A 17,401-nucleotide genomic window follows, 5' to 3' on the forward strand; every position below is an offset into this window, starting at 1 on the left:
AATCCCTCAAGGGCTTCCGATAAAATCTTTACAACAATTTTCGCTCAATATGTCATAACATCGTTGAATTCGACAACTTATCATTTAGGCGGGTAAGTTTCCGTGTTGCATAAAACAGAGCTCTCGACGAATATACATACTAGTGGCCCATAGTTGAGACTCTCACCTTAGGTCTATAAACATTTAAAACAAAGATGAGTATATATATAACACCAATTCAAATAGTAGGATTGAATAGATAAAATAAAATAAACAATAATGATGAAAAATACTGAATATTATCTCGTACAAATCGATTTAAAACAAAGATGAGTGTATACATAACACCAATTCAAATCGTTCATCCTAACTTTTGGTTTAGCCATTTTTGTATAGAAGAAATGTATAACAAATTTGAATATAAGCCATTTGTATCCTTTTTCGGGTCTACCATCATTTCAAACAAAGACAAATCTTTATGAGTATATCCAACACCAATACAAGTTTATGACATAATTACGGAGGTAAGTAATATTTTAGTTGAGACATGCAAATTAACAATTACGGCACACCAAATGCAATTTGAGGCACTCACAAACAATAAATAAAAATGAACAATTTTTCACTAATCGAAAAAATAGATAAATCTACAACTAACACTATGATAGAGACATCGCACAACACCTTAAGTACTTAAATAATCACTCCATAAGAGAAAATTTTGTCACGGTATTTGAAAAAATAAATAAAAGAAAACCTCCCGCTTCATGTCTCAATCATTTTACTATAAATATAAATCTACACAAATGCAAATTAAGGTACTTTTATGGACAACATGGTTATTTACAATTTCAAACACATCAAAATAATTTATATTTCACCCGATATTGCGAAACAAAGCCAATGTAAAATGACCCGACACCGAGACTTATACAAACCCAAATGAGACATAAACAAAATAGATTCGAGCATACTAAAAATTCAAAGTTAAAAATTTAATATATCGATTCTACCAAAAATATAAAATTTAACCTATTTTTTCGATCTCTACTTTGGGGAGAAAGTCTTTTTAGATATGTCGAGCGAAATCAAAGATTTTAGAAGTGATGGAAGACTTCCAGCGACATCGAAGGTTTCTACGGGGAGGTTCGGTGGTGATTACTTTGGCGGGATGTTTCAGAAGTGACAAACCGGGTGGAAAGGAAATGATTTGAAAGAAATAAACTCATTCACAAGGTGAAATTGTGGATTTGATCGGAATTTTCTTGTATTTTGAAGTTTAAATTATTGATTGAGTATATTAATAAAAAATTTTGGCACGTTACTTAGAGTACGCAATTAGATAACATATATTTATATAAAATAAAAAAAAAATACATAAAATATTCAGTAGATTATATTGAGATTTCAAGGTAAAATGAATAATATTGAGCTAAATATAAATAAAAATAAAAAAAATAAAAAAGTGCAATGTCTTCTTAAAATCGGAAAAAACTGAAGCTAAATATGTTTAACAAAAATTTTAACCAAAATTGCCCTTTAGTATAAGGCTGAAGGCTAAGGAGTGCATATATATATATATAATTTAAAAAGAAAAAGGAAAAAGGTGGTACTGTCTGCAAAGTACTTTTGCATGGCACCTCTTCCTTTTTCGTGGATGCTACTGCCACTGCCACTGCCAGCCAACGTATAAAATTGTTTTTATTGTCATGGGTTATGGCATTTAGGATATTATTATTATTATACATTAATTTTCACTTCCGCATTTTTATTTATTTATTTTTTTATATTTATCTTACTTAATTTGTTATTTTTTTTAAATAAATAATTATATATTTTAAAATTTATAATTAATTTTAATTTTAATTAAATTATTTAATTATTTTAATTTTAATAGTATATAATTATTTTTATTAATATAATTTTTTATTTTATTAATTATACTTCTTTCATATTTTAGTATTTATATTTATATATAACATTTTTTTATGAGTCAAAATAAAGTATTCATAAAAAAAAATATACATAATTCTATTTTGGAAAGTTGAATTATAAATTATCATACTTTATTTTTTTTTACAAATACTCTTACTTTTCATCACATTATTATAAAAAGTAAAGGTAAAAATATTATTATACTATTTTTACGGACACACAATAGTTAAAATACTATTATTTTTTAAAATATGCGTAAAAAAATAAATATATAATTATTGTTGGGAGGATGGAAGGAGTAATTAAGAGACGGAATGAATCTGTGCGTGTGAAAAGAAGAAAACTCCTGGTATGAGGAGAGTAGAGCAGTGAATGAATAATAGCTCAGCTCCAATCATTCATGTCAATTGGCATTTCTCACAAATATTCTCCATCGGACCCTCCAATGGTATACGAAAGGAAACCCACAGGAAAAGGGAATCATTCCAATTACTACTCCATTAAGTATTTGAGTTAAAGAAACAAGAAGAAAAGCTTAAAAGCAATAAAGCAACGCAAAGCAAAATAATAAAGGTACTTATGGCTATGGATTGGCAATTTGCAGTATAGAGAGAGAGAGAGAGAAAGAGAGAGAGCCCACCCGGCCATCTCTTTCAATTTCAAAATCAAATTGAGAGAATCTTGTTTCAGCTGTTGGGCTTGTGAGTGAATGAGTGAGTGAAGAGAGAATATTTACTCGTCTCGTCTCATCAGCTACACACACACTTTCGCTCTCTTCCTTCCATGACCCTGCTGCGGTGCAGAGCTCAAGCACACAGACACAGGACAGGACAAGAATTTCCAACCAAAACCCATCCCAGAATAGAATGGGTTTTGTCTCCCTCTCCTTGCTTGCATTTCTTTGCTTAATTCCATCAATTTGCTGCCAAGTTTCAGGTCAGTACTTCTTCTTCTGCTTCTGCTTCTGTTTCCTTTAAAACAAAGAATAGCTTCACTCAGATCAGGACGATAATCCATGTCTCTGCTCACACAATTTAACTTAGCTGAGGATGTCAAATGTAAAACCGCATGTGCAGAATTCATCAGCATAGACTGTGGAGGAGCGACAAATTACACAGATAATACCACTGGTTTGGAATGGCGTACGGATACCGGAATCATAGCGCAAGGCAAATCAGTGAGAGTGGAAAACGCATACGGGAACTCACAGCAGTATCAAACTAGGAGAGATTTCCCCATAGACGGCAAAAAGTACTGCTACAAGCTCACCACATCGGAGCGAAGGCGCTATATTGTCCGGGCCACGTTTCTCTACGGGAACTCCGTGAGCGAAGGGACGTATCCCAAGTTTCAGATATATCTGGACGCTACAAAATGGTCGACGGTCACAGTCATGGAAGCCTCGAGGGTTTATGTCAAGGAAATGATCATTAGAGCGCCGCCGTCTCCGTCGCATTCCATCGACGTCTGCTTGTGCTGCGCCACCACCGGCTCCCCCTTCATATCCACGCTCGAGATGCGGCCATTGAACCTCTCCATGTACGCCACTGATTACGAGGATGATTTCTATTTGAAGGTTGCAGAGCGAATCAATTTTGGGGCTCCCACCCAAGATGCTATAAGGTTTGTGTGTTCGTATCAATGAATGAATGAATTACAGAAAATTGGTATAATTGGTTGGTTTTGTTCCAGGTATCCTGATGATCCATATGATCGAATATGGGAATCCGATCAAGCTCGAAGGCCTAACTTCCTGGTCGGCGTGGCTCCGGGGACACTAAGAATCAACACTACCAAGAACGTTGATGTGAGCACCAGAGAATACCCTCCTGTAAAAGTTATGCAAACAGCAGTTGTTGGTACTCAGGGAATCCTCAGCTACAGGTTAAACCTTGAGGATTTCCCAGCTAATGCCCGAGCTTTCGCCTACTTCGCCGAAATCGAAGATCTACCAGCAAACGAAACGAGGAAATTTAAAATGGATCAGCCATACATGCCTGACTATAGTAATGCAGTGGTGAACATAGCAGAGAATGCCAATGGAAGTTACACGCTGTATGAGCCTAGCTACATGAATGTAACTCTGGATTTTGTCTTGACATTCTCGTTTGTGAAAACCCGGGATTCTACTCAAGGACCACTTCTGAATGCAATGGAAATTAGCAGATATGTGGAGATTGCTGCCAAGACAGATCCGAGAGATGGTATGTATATGATTAGTATCTATTGCTGTGTATAGGACGACAAGTGTTACATCTTTGGCGACCTTACTTAAAAGTTCATTTTTGGATTACATGGAAGTGAGCAGCCTCAGGTCTCTAGTTTTAACTTCACAGCAAAGTGAATGGGCAACAGAAGGTGGCGATCCTTGCGTGCCTACGACTTGGGAGTGGGTTTCTTGCAGCTCTACCACTCCACCAAGAATCAACAAGATGTAAGTATCGATGAGAAAAAGTTTGTTTGATCATGCTTGATGTATTCATCATGTTCACTCTCAATTCATAGGAATTCTTATTTGTATTCAAATTTGTGCCCCCATATGATCATGTAGCAAGCATTGCAGGGTCAGAAATGCTATCAAGAAATTGAATCTTATAGTTTTTTAGTGTAAAACAGAGGAGCTATATTGTTAGCTAAGGAAGCCTGTGTAAAGGCCCTTAGTATCATGTTAATGTTAGGATGTTGTTTTTATAAATACTAGACGGAAACATTTGCGCTTACCTCCTTCGAACAGTTTTCTGTCAGGTAAGAACATAAAGGGTGAAATCCCACAGGAGATTCAGAACATGGAAGGATTGACGGAACTGTAAGATTGATCGTACCAAGAGTTAGAACTTGCCATAATCTGATTTATCCATCAGAAGAATCAATGTGATGATGGTCTTCACTTCCGTAGGTGGCTAGATGGAAACTCATTCAGCGGGCCAATTCCTGACTTGAGTAACCTTGTCAATTTGGAAATACTGTAAGCTCGGCATTCTTCAATACAAGCTTTTTATGCCACTATTCCTGGCTGATATTGTCTGAGGTACGCAGGCATCTAGAGAACAACCAACTGACTGGTCCAGTCCCTTCCTTCCTCGGTAACCTGCTGCAACTGCGAGAGCTGTAAGTAACCATGAGAAAAAATAAAAAGTTTTGTTCGGGATAAGATGCATTATATCCTTAAATATTCGTAAATCATGTTGATAAGTGTCCCTGGAAATTTAAGTTGAAGTTGCAAATTATGATACCTGAGTGTATATTGATGGCTACATATGACTGCACATGTTGGCAGGTATATACAAAACAACTCTTTTAGTGGGAAAATACGGCCATCGTTGTTGAAAGGAAACTTCACTTTTAGGTGAGTCTGCTGATGATCTTCTAATCGAAACAGATAGGTTCTTCGAAAAAGAAACATAATCTGATTTTTTACATTGAAAAGAAACGCTGCATTATTGACACAATATGGAATGACATTAACTAACAAATCTGAGGAAATGTAGTAAATGACATGTCCAATATTATACTTCTCTTTTGCAGATATGATGGTAATCCTCATCTTAGACAAGTGCAAAAAGCACCTAACAAATTAGTGATTGGAACTTCAGTGGCTGTGGTGGCTGTTCTTTTCGTTCTATCCATATTAAGCATAATCTTGCTTTATCGAGCAAGGGCGAAGTCAAGTTTACATAGGAATGAAAAAGGTATCGGTTCTTGCACTATTATACCAACATATTTTATACTTTCCTAAAGGCCAACCAATTCAAAAGCACACCATTTCTCATTCAGGTAGTTCACGGCGCACCAACACCAAGCCTCTGGCTGCACATTCGATTGCACGAGGGGGGTCTTTAATGGATGAGGGGGTAGCATACTACATTCCAATTCCAGATATAGAAGAAGCAACAAACAACTTTTCAAAGCAAATTGGAAAAGGAAGTTTTGGACCAGTTTATTATGGGAAAATGAAGGACGGAAAGGAGATTGCCGTGAAAATCATGGCTGACTCATCCAGCCATGGGACTAAACAATTTTTCACTGAGGTACTTGTAAGCTGCACCACACACATTCCAACTTTCTTCACGCTTTTGTTTTACACCTAAGTAACAAGTCCTCATAAACTACCGATGTTTTTGAGAACTATTGAATTAAATCATAGCCATAGTATAAGCAGTGAGGTAGCCTTGATGCTGAACTGATCTTTGAATTTGTATTTTGTAAATAGTTGATGTTCTATTGTCAAGAATCTAGGATAGAAACTTTTACAGTTATGGACAAAGATGAATATTCTGTATCAGACATTGTATGTCGTAATGTCATAATGTGTCGCGGTTATGAGAATTAACCCGGGATATGTACCTACAGGTTGCACTGTTGTCCAGGATCCATCACAGGAATTTGGTTCCTCTAATTGGGTATTGTGAGGAAGAGCATCAGCGCATGCTTGTCTACGAGTACATGCATAATGGAACCTTACGCGACCACATACACGGTTAGGATACTGCAACAAAGTTCCAAGCTTACATCTTCCTAAAAGGATGAGAAGCTAACAAAAAAACATTTTGACAGATTCTCAAAACCATAAACACTTGGACTGGTCAACACGGCTTCATATTGCTGAAGATGCAGCTAAAGGTGGGCAAAAAGAATTCTCTTGCGCCATTGTCAAAGTATTTCATTACATAAATTTGTAAGAATTGAAAAGTGCAGGTCTGGAGTACTTGCACACAGGGTGTAATCCGAGTATCATTCACCGTGATGTGAAAACAAGCAACATCCTCCTTGATATAAACATGAGAGCAAAAGTTTCAGACTTTGGCCTATCAAGACAAGCTGAAGAAGATCTTACACACGTATCAAGTGTAGCAAGAGGAACCGTGGGCTATCTCGACCCTGAGTAAGCCATAAGCAAATTTTTTTCTTGCACCGAGTGATATAGTAGAAACTGATCTCCTCCATCTCCTACCAGGTATTATGCAAACCAACAACTGACTGAAAAAAGTGATGTATATAGTTTCGGGGTGGTTCTCCTGGAACTCATTTCAGGGAGAAAGCCCGTCTCGACAGAGGAATTTGGTTCCGACTGGAGCATTGTTCATTGGGTATGCTTAGATATCTAGTATCATTCTAGGGAACATGAAATGAATTAATGAGAATTAGTTGTGTTCTTCCACAGGCAAGGTCACTGATCCGCAAAGGAGATGTGGTCAGCATCATCGATCCTACGCTGGTAGGATCAGTGAAAGTAGAGTCGATTTGGAGAATAGCAGAAGTAGCAATACAATGTGTGGAACAGCATAGCTACTCCCGGCCAAGAATGCAAGAGATTATAGTGGCAATACAGGATGCCGTCAAGATTGAGAAAGGAACAGATAAGATAGATTCATCTGAGAGCTCGAGAGGACAATCCTCGAGAAAAACTCTTCTAACAAGCTTTCTTGAGATACAGAGCCCTGACATTTCCAACGGATCGTTAGTCCCTTCCGCCCGATGAGATTCTCCGGCCACAGCCCGAATACTGTGTGAGCTAGCTAGCTAGCTGTTTATTTATGAACAAAGTGTTGATATAATCCAGCAGCTGATAACCCTGTTTGTTTCTTTGTGTTTCTGTTTGTATTATATATATATATATATAGAAAAGTAATATAATTTTATTTTTTAAAAATCATGTATAATCATATTTTTTTAAAAGTGATATATAATTTTACCTTTCGAAAAATGATATATAATTATATAGTTTTTTAAAAATAATGTGTAATTATATAAAATAATATAAAAGAGAAATATACAGGGAAAATATTTTTTAAGTGAAAAATTGAAGTTTATGATTGGAGTAAAATTATTGTACAATTGGCTATTGCAAAAATGAAGGAATGGGTTGGAGATGGTCCTAGTACTAACTAGCAAAGGAGGAACTTACCTTTCTTAAACTATATATGCTTTTTTCTTTTTTTTTTTCTAATATGGGAACATGCCGTCGATAAATTTTTGGCCGAACTAATACTCTGCAAACTAAATATTCACCGTTGTTGAATGATGTGCAACTTTTTGTACGGAGTTCACTTAAAATATACTTCATCTGTTTTAATTATAAAAGTAATGATACATGTGTACCAAAGTATCTTAATTTTATTTAAATTACAAATATATTATTATACATACACTTATTTTTTTATATAAAATCAATTATAAAAATATCAAAAAATTTTACGTACTCACACCGATCAATATAATATTATTATTTATTAATATAATGCCAAACCCTAAACTCCTCTTTTGACGGAGCGAGTATTATATTATATATGATGCTATTATTTATAAAATATCTATTATTTTATATTAAGTTAATATTATATAAATGAAAATAAAATAATTTAAAGTAATAAAACTATAAAATTTTATATTTTTTGAAAAAAAAATTATGATATTTTTTATTTATTATATAAATGAAAATAAAATAATCTAAAGTAATAAAACTATATAATTTGATATTTTTTGAAAAAAAATTATGATATTTTTTGTATATAAATATTATTTTGGGGAGCGTGTAGTAACCAGCTATTTAATTAGCTAGTAACTTATTCAATTAGTTGTTTGTATAAAAATGTTTTGATTTGGTAAAAAAATTGTTTGATATGAGTTGTTTATATGTAAATTAATAATTAAAGACATTTAAATGTTATTTTTTGAAAATATTTAATTTTCTTCATTTTAGTTTAAAATTTTTAAGAATTTTGGTTATTAATTATTTAAAATTACAATAATATGATAAAAAAAAATTAATTGTATAAAATATAAAATAATAAATATTTTGTATATATTTTTTATTATGTTAATTATTATTTATTTATTTTTAATGTAAAATTTATATAATAAAAAATATATAAGTAAATTAATAATATTTTATTTTCTAGTATTTGATATAATTTTGATAGATTTATATGTTTTACGAATAAAATAATTTGTATATAATAATTAATAAGAGTAATTATTTTAAATTTACAAAAATAAAATTATAATTTAATAAATAAAATATATTAAAAATAATTAATAAATCCTACAATAAAGATATATTTATATGTATGAAATAAATAAATAATTTTTAAGGATAAATAAGGAATAAACAAAATTAAAGTAAAAAAATTCTTCTAAAAGGCTTGGTAGATTAACATTTTTAGTTTTGGGTTAAAAAAACTCTTTCAAAAAATTAATTTATCAAACACATAAATTAGCTTTTTGACTGGTAAAACAATTAAAAGTTGTTTAATAAACTAAAAGCTCCTCAAAAAGTTCTTTCTTAAACATTGATACTGTTGAGTTCAAATTTCAAGGTTAGATTTTTCGGCCCATGGATCAAGAATGAAATGGGCCCGGTTGAGTTTTGGATTGGACAGGTCGGTCGTTGGAATGTTGGAAGGGCCCACAAAGAGTGACAATTGGTTAGACGGTTAATTGATTGAGGGACTAACCGACGCCATTCTTTGGACGGTAGCAGTTTTAAGTGACTACGTGTCAACATCAAGAGTTTGAAACAGGTAACCGATGTTATGACGGTTCCAAAAAGTTTGGATGTGTGTTTTTATCAGCAATGAAGACATAAGAAATGGGATCTTCAATCATCCCATGAAAAGTTTTATTTGAGATCACTCTTTTACATTCTCAGTTATTCATATATTTTCATTTACTAGCTTTTTATGTACTTTGTTTTAGGGATCCGTGATCTCTGACCCCTTTTCAAATTCGAAATATATATTTAAATTTTACTTTTTATCGTTAAATTTCTACATTAACAAATTGACGACCACGGGAGCCGAGGAAAAATTGTTGATCATACGTCCGATGAAAACCATATACAACTCCGATCCGGTCGAATTGTTGCAAGGAATCTAATGGCAGGTTTCCAGTCCCAGAGTCTCAACTCGGCCATCGAAGCAACCACAACGACTACATTGCCTATCCCGACCACAATGGGGGTTTCTCATACACCAGCACAAGTACCAGTAGAATGGTTAATGTATGTTCAACAAATGAATAATTAGCAAACAACAGCCATGCAGACAATGTTGCACAATCAACAAAGCTTAATGCATAATATGTTGGATCAGGCTCTTTCGAGGGTCACCTTGCATTCCGTGCGTACGTCTCCAAGAATGTCTCCTTCCCGGCTACAGATGAATTTGCAGGGCCATCTTTTGTGGATAATACCATTTCAAATGCTACCGCCCCTAATAGGACGAAAAGAGGAAAAACCCCTTACCTATCCTAATAATATTCCTCTAGGAGCAAGGACTGATCCTTTTGCAAATTTATAGAGAGAGGAACGACTAAGGGGTCAAGCACATTATCCCATCCCGTTGCCAGACCACTATCCATTCATAATGGACCCAGAAGATGTCGCACACGTCTTGAGGGTCCATTTTGACATGAATCCTCAGATTGACGACCGACCCGTATATCAACGACCATTCCAAAAAATGATTATCAGTGAACATCCTCTTTCTAAGAATTATCGGCCATCTGGTTTTCACACATTTTTGGAAGATGATGGTTCGTCTATTATAGAGCACGTAGGTCGTTTCACGGCTCAATTGGGAAAAATTGACAACAACTATTTTGTAAACTACATTTGTTTGGTTTATCTTTGACCAGGATGGCATTTTCTTGGTTTTTCAATTTACCACCGGAGCAGACACATACTTGGAAATGGTTGGAAACAGGTTTTTATGCCAGGTTCTTTAACCTTGTTCCAACGGTGTCTTTGACTAATTTGTTGGAAATTAGACAGATGCTAGAAGAATCTTCTGCACGGTTTCTATAAAAGATTCATCTAATGAAGGGTAGGTGCTCGACTGTGATAGATGAGAAAAAAATGGCCAATCTCGTGGTCCGAAATATGCATGTCCGGTTACGTGAGGCGCTAACCGCCCACAATGTTGATGATCTGGTCAGTCTAGCATCTAAGGCTGGACGTTTATAATCGTTGTTCAGAGATAAATATCAGAACTTTCGGCGCAACAAGGTACAGTAGATGGCCAGCATAGAAATAGAATCACATGCCCTAGATATGGACTCGGTGGTGGAAGTGGAAGAAATGGCCCACAGAAATAGTCAGTGGAAAGCCGTATGTCTGCCCTAATTTGAAACCATTTCCAAGAACAGAATGAAAGGACCAACCAACATTCGAAAACTCTAAAGCAGACGAGATCTTTGATATTTTACTAACGGATAGACAAATCTAGATTCCTAAACGCCAACGACTAACAACAAAAGAAGAGATCAAAGGAAGACCGTATTGCAAATGACACAATTCATTTACCCACAATACAGGTCAATGTACGCATTTTTGGAAAGAAATCCAAAGGGCCATTAAAGCCGGACGTTTCAAATATGTCATGCTGCGAGTGGAAAATTAACATTTTCCAAAGGTGACAGTGGCCACAATAGAGGTTGTCCCAAACAAGGGATTAAAGAAGGGAGCACGCCCAGAAGAAAACTAAAAGGGAAAATTCAAGTTGTGTGAAGACCGTGTTGTAGAAAAATGGGACCGTCGTGACACAACTTATGAGGTGGAACTTAAAGACCGGGTGTTAGTTCAAGATCGGCCAACTAGGAAGTCTTGCTCAGTCAACAGAAAATAGAGTCAAAATAGAAAGTCATTGCTAGTCTATATTGATCCTTGATTCCCAGGTATGAATCGTACTCAAATTCGTAATGCTAAACTAAGTATGCTGCTACGCATGGTCGTCATGCTACCAATAAAAGGTTTTTTACGTCGAGGTCTGAACTCGGATTCGGGTATCTTTGGATACTGTAACAGATTACAGAACCATTCAGAAAGAAAATAAAGAAATGCCTAGTAAGGAAGAAAAGTGTTACATGTGTCGGTACTGTAATCGAGTTAATATAGATCCAGTCATAAAGAAGATCAACGAAGATTGCCAAAAAATTCAGTTTGGGTCATTCTCATCGACTGAGATTCAGTCACTTATGAAAAATCAAGCAAACCATGTCATCAAGTGATATCTTTGGAGGTTGAGATGTCAAGAATGCACTGGCAACAAGAGGGGCCGATTTGGTAGGAGCCAATTTGAGCTAATTTGGCGAATGAGTATTTAGAAGAGCCTGAATGGGCAAGGATAACAAATCCGGATTTATCAACGGATACTCCCCCACCGATGATTTTTTCTCCTCTTCCTGAAGGGACGGTTCCTCATCTGAAGCCCCTTTATATCAATTCTCATATTTGCGGTAAGCGATCAGTAAAGTATTTATCGATAACGGGGCAGTCTTTAATGTTTTGCCTTAAAGTCCCTAACACTATAAAATTATTAAAGTGAAATTTGATTCAAGATGTAAAAAGTTCCATTTACAATGATAGACAAAGACCTTATATAGAGATCCTTGAGGAAAATAAAATGCAACAAATAATAAAGAAAACAAACCAAAAGATAAGTCTAACTATAAGGAAATAAATAATTACGAAAGTTTTAGATATGAAATTATACTATGGGTGTGTTTGTTCGGAGGTTTTGATTTTGAGTTGGGATTTGAATAGTAAAAATTTTAAATTTGAATAGTTGTATGATGTGATATAAATAGGTGTTGATATGATGTTTTGAATGTAAAATTGATTTTTAGAATAATATAAAAAATAAAAGTAGGTATTTGATGTAATTTTTTTTTGGGTAAATTTTGGGATGAATAGTGGATTTTTGGCAAAATCCCTCAAACAAACACACCCTATATGGAAACTTATAATAAAAGAAAATATATATTAAGTTAACTTCTAGAAGCCTCCATAAGTGATGATTCCCTTCATAATCTTCTATGATTAACGATTCTCTTGATCTTTCATTTGGGATTCTTGCGGGTCCCATTGAAGGAGTGTTAGGTGAGGCCTAAGTGGTCTCCAAATATCATCCTTAAATTGATTCTTCATTAAAAATTTCCCGTCAATGCAGTGATGGATTCTTGAAACTGACGGGCTCGACTTCGTGTGATGGGTTCCACGGGCATTTGAATCCTTGAATATTGGACGTCGTCATATAATGTACTTTTTTTTTTTTTGATAAAGGCTATACTAATAAAAAGGAGATTGACTATAAACATATATTTTCTCAAATTTCTTTGAATGACTCTTTTAGGACAATCATGGCTTTAGTGATACACTTTGATTTGGAACTCCATCAAATTGATGTAAATATGTCGTTTCTCAATTGAGACAATGATAAAACTATTTGTATGGTACAACTAGAAATTTTTTAGCTCAATGACCCAAATCAAATTATTGTAAATTAAGAAAACCCATCTATGAGTTTAAACAAGTATCTCGACAGTGGTATCACGAATTTCACAAAGTAATTCTCATATATGGTTTTGAGATGAATAGGCTGATGATTGTGTTTATCACAAATTCAGTGGAAGCAAAGTTACTTTCATGATTTTGTATGTTGACAATATTTTGCTTGCTACAAATGATATGTGCATATTTCACGAAACTAAGTAAAAAATCTTTTGAATAACTTTGAAATGAAAGATTTTGGTGAAGTATTTTTTGTGTGTTAGGAATCCAAATATATCGTAATAGATCTCAATATATTCTTAGGTTATCTGAAAATTTCTATATCAATATTGTACTCGAACAATTTGGCATGTAGAACCACATACTTGAAAATACCACGGTAGCTAAGTGAGATAAATTAAGTCCATCCAGTGCCCCAAAGTAAATCTGGAAATCTAGGAAATGGAAAAGATCTCCTATGTCTCGGTAGTTGGGAATCTTATGTATGCACAAGTATGTATGCATCGAGATATTGCATATATAGTTTGTGTGTTAGGCATATACTTTAGTAATTCTAGATTGGATCATTGGAAGACAGTCAAAAGGGTGATGATTTACCTGAAGAGAACTAAAGATCATATGTTCGTATATAGGAGATCTGAACATTTGGAGATCATTGGATAGTCTGACTCTGATTTTGTGTGATGTCAAGATAGTAGAAAATCTACGTCTTGTTATGTTTATACGTTGGTTGGTACGGTCAGCTTTTAGCGTAGTTCAAACAAACACTCGTTATCATTTTTTTACAATGAAAGCTAAGTTCGTAGCGTGTTTTGAGGCATCACAACAGTTAATTTGGCTAAACGATCTTGCATAGGATTGCGAATTATTCCAACGGTTGAAAAATATATCAAGATTTTATGTGAAAACAATTAGTTGTTGAGTAGTCCAATAACAATAGGAGTTGTGAAGGAGATAGTAAAAGGTGATTAGATTTCAATCGAGCATTTAGAGTTAAAATCTATGTTAACATATCCCCTGACTAAAGGTGTAACACCTAAGGTCTTTCATGAGTATACTGCTTATATGCACTACAAGAAAATATCAATTTTGTAACGATATTTTTTCGTTTCTAAATTCACTTTTTTCCTTACTAATTATATTAGCGACGGAATTAGAGATGAAATTACGTTAGCTACGTGAACTTTAGGAACGGAATTCCGTTACAAATATACTATTTTTTTTGTAGTGATGGGTGTGTTGCAATTTGAGGAAGTTTCACTCTAGTGAGAGTATGCATTTATGTATTTTGTTACTTACTCAATATTTGTTAAATGTTCTTCTTTCACATTATTTTTAAGTAATTAAAGATCTCATTAAGCTTGGACCAGTAAACAAATAACATACTTAGATCACATTTGTAACACCCCCAGTTGGCTCGTACTGGAAATGCTACCGCCACACTGCATCATGAGGTCGTCACCTCCTACTTCGGGCCCCACAACACACTGTTAAGGCTAAAATTAATTATATAAGCATTTTATTATTCCCAAAAAAACAAGTTTATAAATATTTACAAAAACATACTCCCAAAACGGGAGGTTTTTCTAGTTAGAATTTACATATAATACATCAGATGCAGTTCACTCATTCAGCCCGTCTTTCTATCTCCCGAGACGTCCCCTGTCCCGGAGGTGCCATGCGTACCTGAATCAAATATTTTTCTTAAAAGCAGTCTAGAATTAAATCCATTTTAAGAACTAACATAAAATATGCCATGTCATGCTCGAAAATAGAGTTTAATTTCCGTCATTTGCAAAATAAATGCCATGCCATGCCCATACTGAAATAATGTAACAATAATGTCAAAATCGACAACTCATGCACATATACCCATATACATATGTCAAAGTGAGCAGCCGGAATAACCTCGGCTCCATAATAACAGCTCACTAGACTATCATCAATAAATAGCCGGAAAATCCTCGGCTCAAGGAAGGACCTGGTAAACCCATAATAATATAACGGTCACCCGGTCACTCCCATATACCCACCATACGACTCCCGCAATCAATACATGGATAGTCGAGCGTTGTCGCCATTAACCACAAGACACCCCATAGTCTGTGATAGCGAAGATAGGACCCTCCTGTCTAGCCCTACCCCGTGTAACGTAGTAGAATCCGTGCAACCTGGAATCACCCGAAGGAAACCCGGAAACTCTACTCCTCCTCGCACGCCCTAACGGGATCGCGTTTGGAGTTTGGCATCTGATCCTAAACTACCGGTAGACCTCACTAGTAGCTACTCCAATGAGTGGAACAACACCGAACACGAATTATTAGACCAAATACGTCTCAACTGCAATGGGTCTAATCCCTGAATGACCGTGCGACTAAGTCACCCAGTTGTCCGACTACTATCGTCCACTATCGCCAAAGTGTTACGGTACATCGGGGTCGAATATCCTAACCCCAGATGATGCCCTCGCCTAGCACTACCGCACACGGCGATTAAACGATAGATCCATAAAACATATCCGATAAATCGTGCGATGTGTGCAGCATGTCAATAAGTGAATTTAATGAAAAGGGCTGGTGAGACGGCCCACCTATCCTCCTTTTTATAAATTCACCAACACGATCAAATACGTATATCAAATATCGTAAAACGAAGTTTCACACATGCATATACACACACATATATACATATATAGATGCACTGACCAAATGATTCCACATAATATCATATCAATATCAGAATCAGAATCACATGCAACATAAATACCTAATTTCTTAAAATTAGATTTAATTCCCTACTGCTTACCTCCTACCGATACTTTCTGGATTTTATAACTTCACCCAAATCTCCTCCAACGTACACCTGTCCCATTATTTACTCAAATCAGATGAGCTTTATGCTTATTCTCAAGAGCTACCTGCTTATTCAAAAGCTAATTTCTATAATTAACTCGTCGGGCTCCAAACTTTTATATTTAGTAGAATATGATATTCTAGCTATAAAATCCTTCTACCTCATAATATTTATATTGCCCGATTATTAAATAAAAATACGCAAAGGTATGAACAAGCAGGCAGGTGCGATATACTGCCGTTTTCAATTCAGCTCGGATCGATATGAAATTCTCAGAATATAATACTAGGACTACGAATAGGCTATTAGCTAAAGAAATTCGTCGATAAAATAGCCAAATAGCCGGTTATGAATTTTTTAAAGAATTTCTAATTTAATATTTCCAATATTGAAATTCATATTAAAATCCATAATTAAATTCTACGTATAACAAGGAATACAATACCGAAATCGGAATCGAAATCGAACGGCTAAATCTTTTCTTTCTTCTTTTCTTCTTTCTCTTCTTTCTCCTTCGCGTTCTTCTGCTTCGGCCTTCCTTCACAGGTTGGTTTGGTTTGGTTTCATATATATATATATAATTATATTATTATATATATTATTATTATTATTATTATTATTATTATCTTCATCATCATTACCTTTATTATTATTATTATTATTATTATATATTTTATATTTATCTTTATCGATATTTATCCGTTTAACAGTCTTTTCAATCATAATCAATATATAAAATAGGAATAAAATTTATCCCAAAATATTAATTTCTTGATTCCATTACTATTGTCAAATATTTATTTGCTATAATAATATTATTTTATACATTCCGAAATCGGGGCATTACAATCCACTCCCCCTTAAAAAGATTTCGTCCCCGAAATCTAAACTCAAACACATAACAAGGCAACTTAATTAAACAATTGTAGGTATGCCTTGAACATTTCTTGTTCTACTTCCCACGTGGCCTCTTCCGCTCCATGTCTGGACCACATTACTTTCACCATACGAATATCTCGATTCCTCATGGTTCGGACCTTTGTGTCCATGATCCACAGAGGCTTTTCTTCATACGAAAGATCTTCATTCAGCTCTATCTCATCTGGAGATAAAATATGAGAAGGATCTGCAACATACCTACGAAGCTGAGATATATGAAACACATTATGGATACGCTCCATAGAATTTGGAAGTGCCAACCGATAGGCCCAATCACCAACTCGATCGACAATTTCATAAGGTCCAACATAACGCGGACTCAATTTTCCTTTAATCCCAAACCTTCTAATACCTTTCATTGGGGATACTTTCAATAAGACAAAATCTCCACTTTGAAATTGACCCTCA

The 17,401-nt window shown here is 34.8% G+C and overlaps 1 protein-coding gene and 1 long non-coding RNA gene across 2 annotated transcripts; one reads left to right on the plus strand and one right to left on the minus strand.

Annotated features, from left to right (window-relative positions):
- The first annotated feature begins 2,486 nt into the window (after positions 1-2,486).
- Positions 2,487-7,544, plus strand: LOC127241342 (probable LRR receptor-like serine/threonine-protein kinase At1g67720). Its single transcript, XM_051260350.1, has 15 exons — positions 2,487-2,850; positions 2,991-3,537; positions 3,607-4,118; positions 4,216-4,348; positions 4,649-4,720; positions 4,811-4,879; positions 4,951-5,022; positions 5,192-5,260; positions 5,440-5,603; positions 5,689-5,942; positions 6,265-6,391; positions 6,469-6,534; positions 6,610-6,796; positions 6,869-7,001; positions 7,076-7,544. Exons 1-15 carry the CDS (start codon positions 2,781-2,783, stop codon positions 7,391-7,393), a joined length of 2,793 nt encoding a protein of 930 aa, XP_051116307.1. The 5' UTR covers positions 2,487-2,780; the 3' UTR covers positions 7,394-7,544.
- Positions 7,545-14,703: 7,159 nt separating this feature from the next.
- LOC127241343 (uncharacterized) lies at positions 14,704-16,589 on the minus strand. The gene is made up of 3 exons (XR_007836503.1): positions 16,500-16,589; positions 16,007-16,063; positions 14,704-14,887 (listed from the first exon to the last, which is right to left on the minus strand). It is a non-coding gene; the product is annotated as an uncharacterized LOC127241343 (long non-coding RNA).
- Positions 16,590-17,401: the final 812 nt, after the last annotated feature.

This window comes from Andrographis paniculata, unplaced genomic scaffold (genome assembly GCF_009805555.1).
Source record: "Andrographis paniculata isolate CXL003 unplaced genomic scaffold, ASM980555v1 Contig82END, whole genome shotgun sequence".
Taxonomy (NCBI): Eukaryota; Viridiplantae; Streptophyta; class Magnoliopsida; order Lamiales; family Acanthaceae; genus Andrographis; species Andrographis paniculata.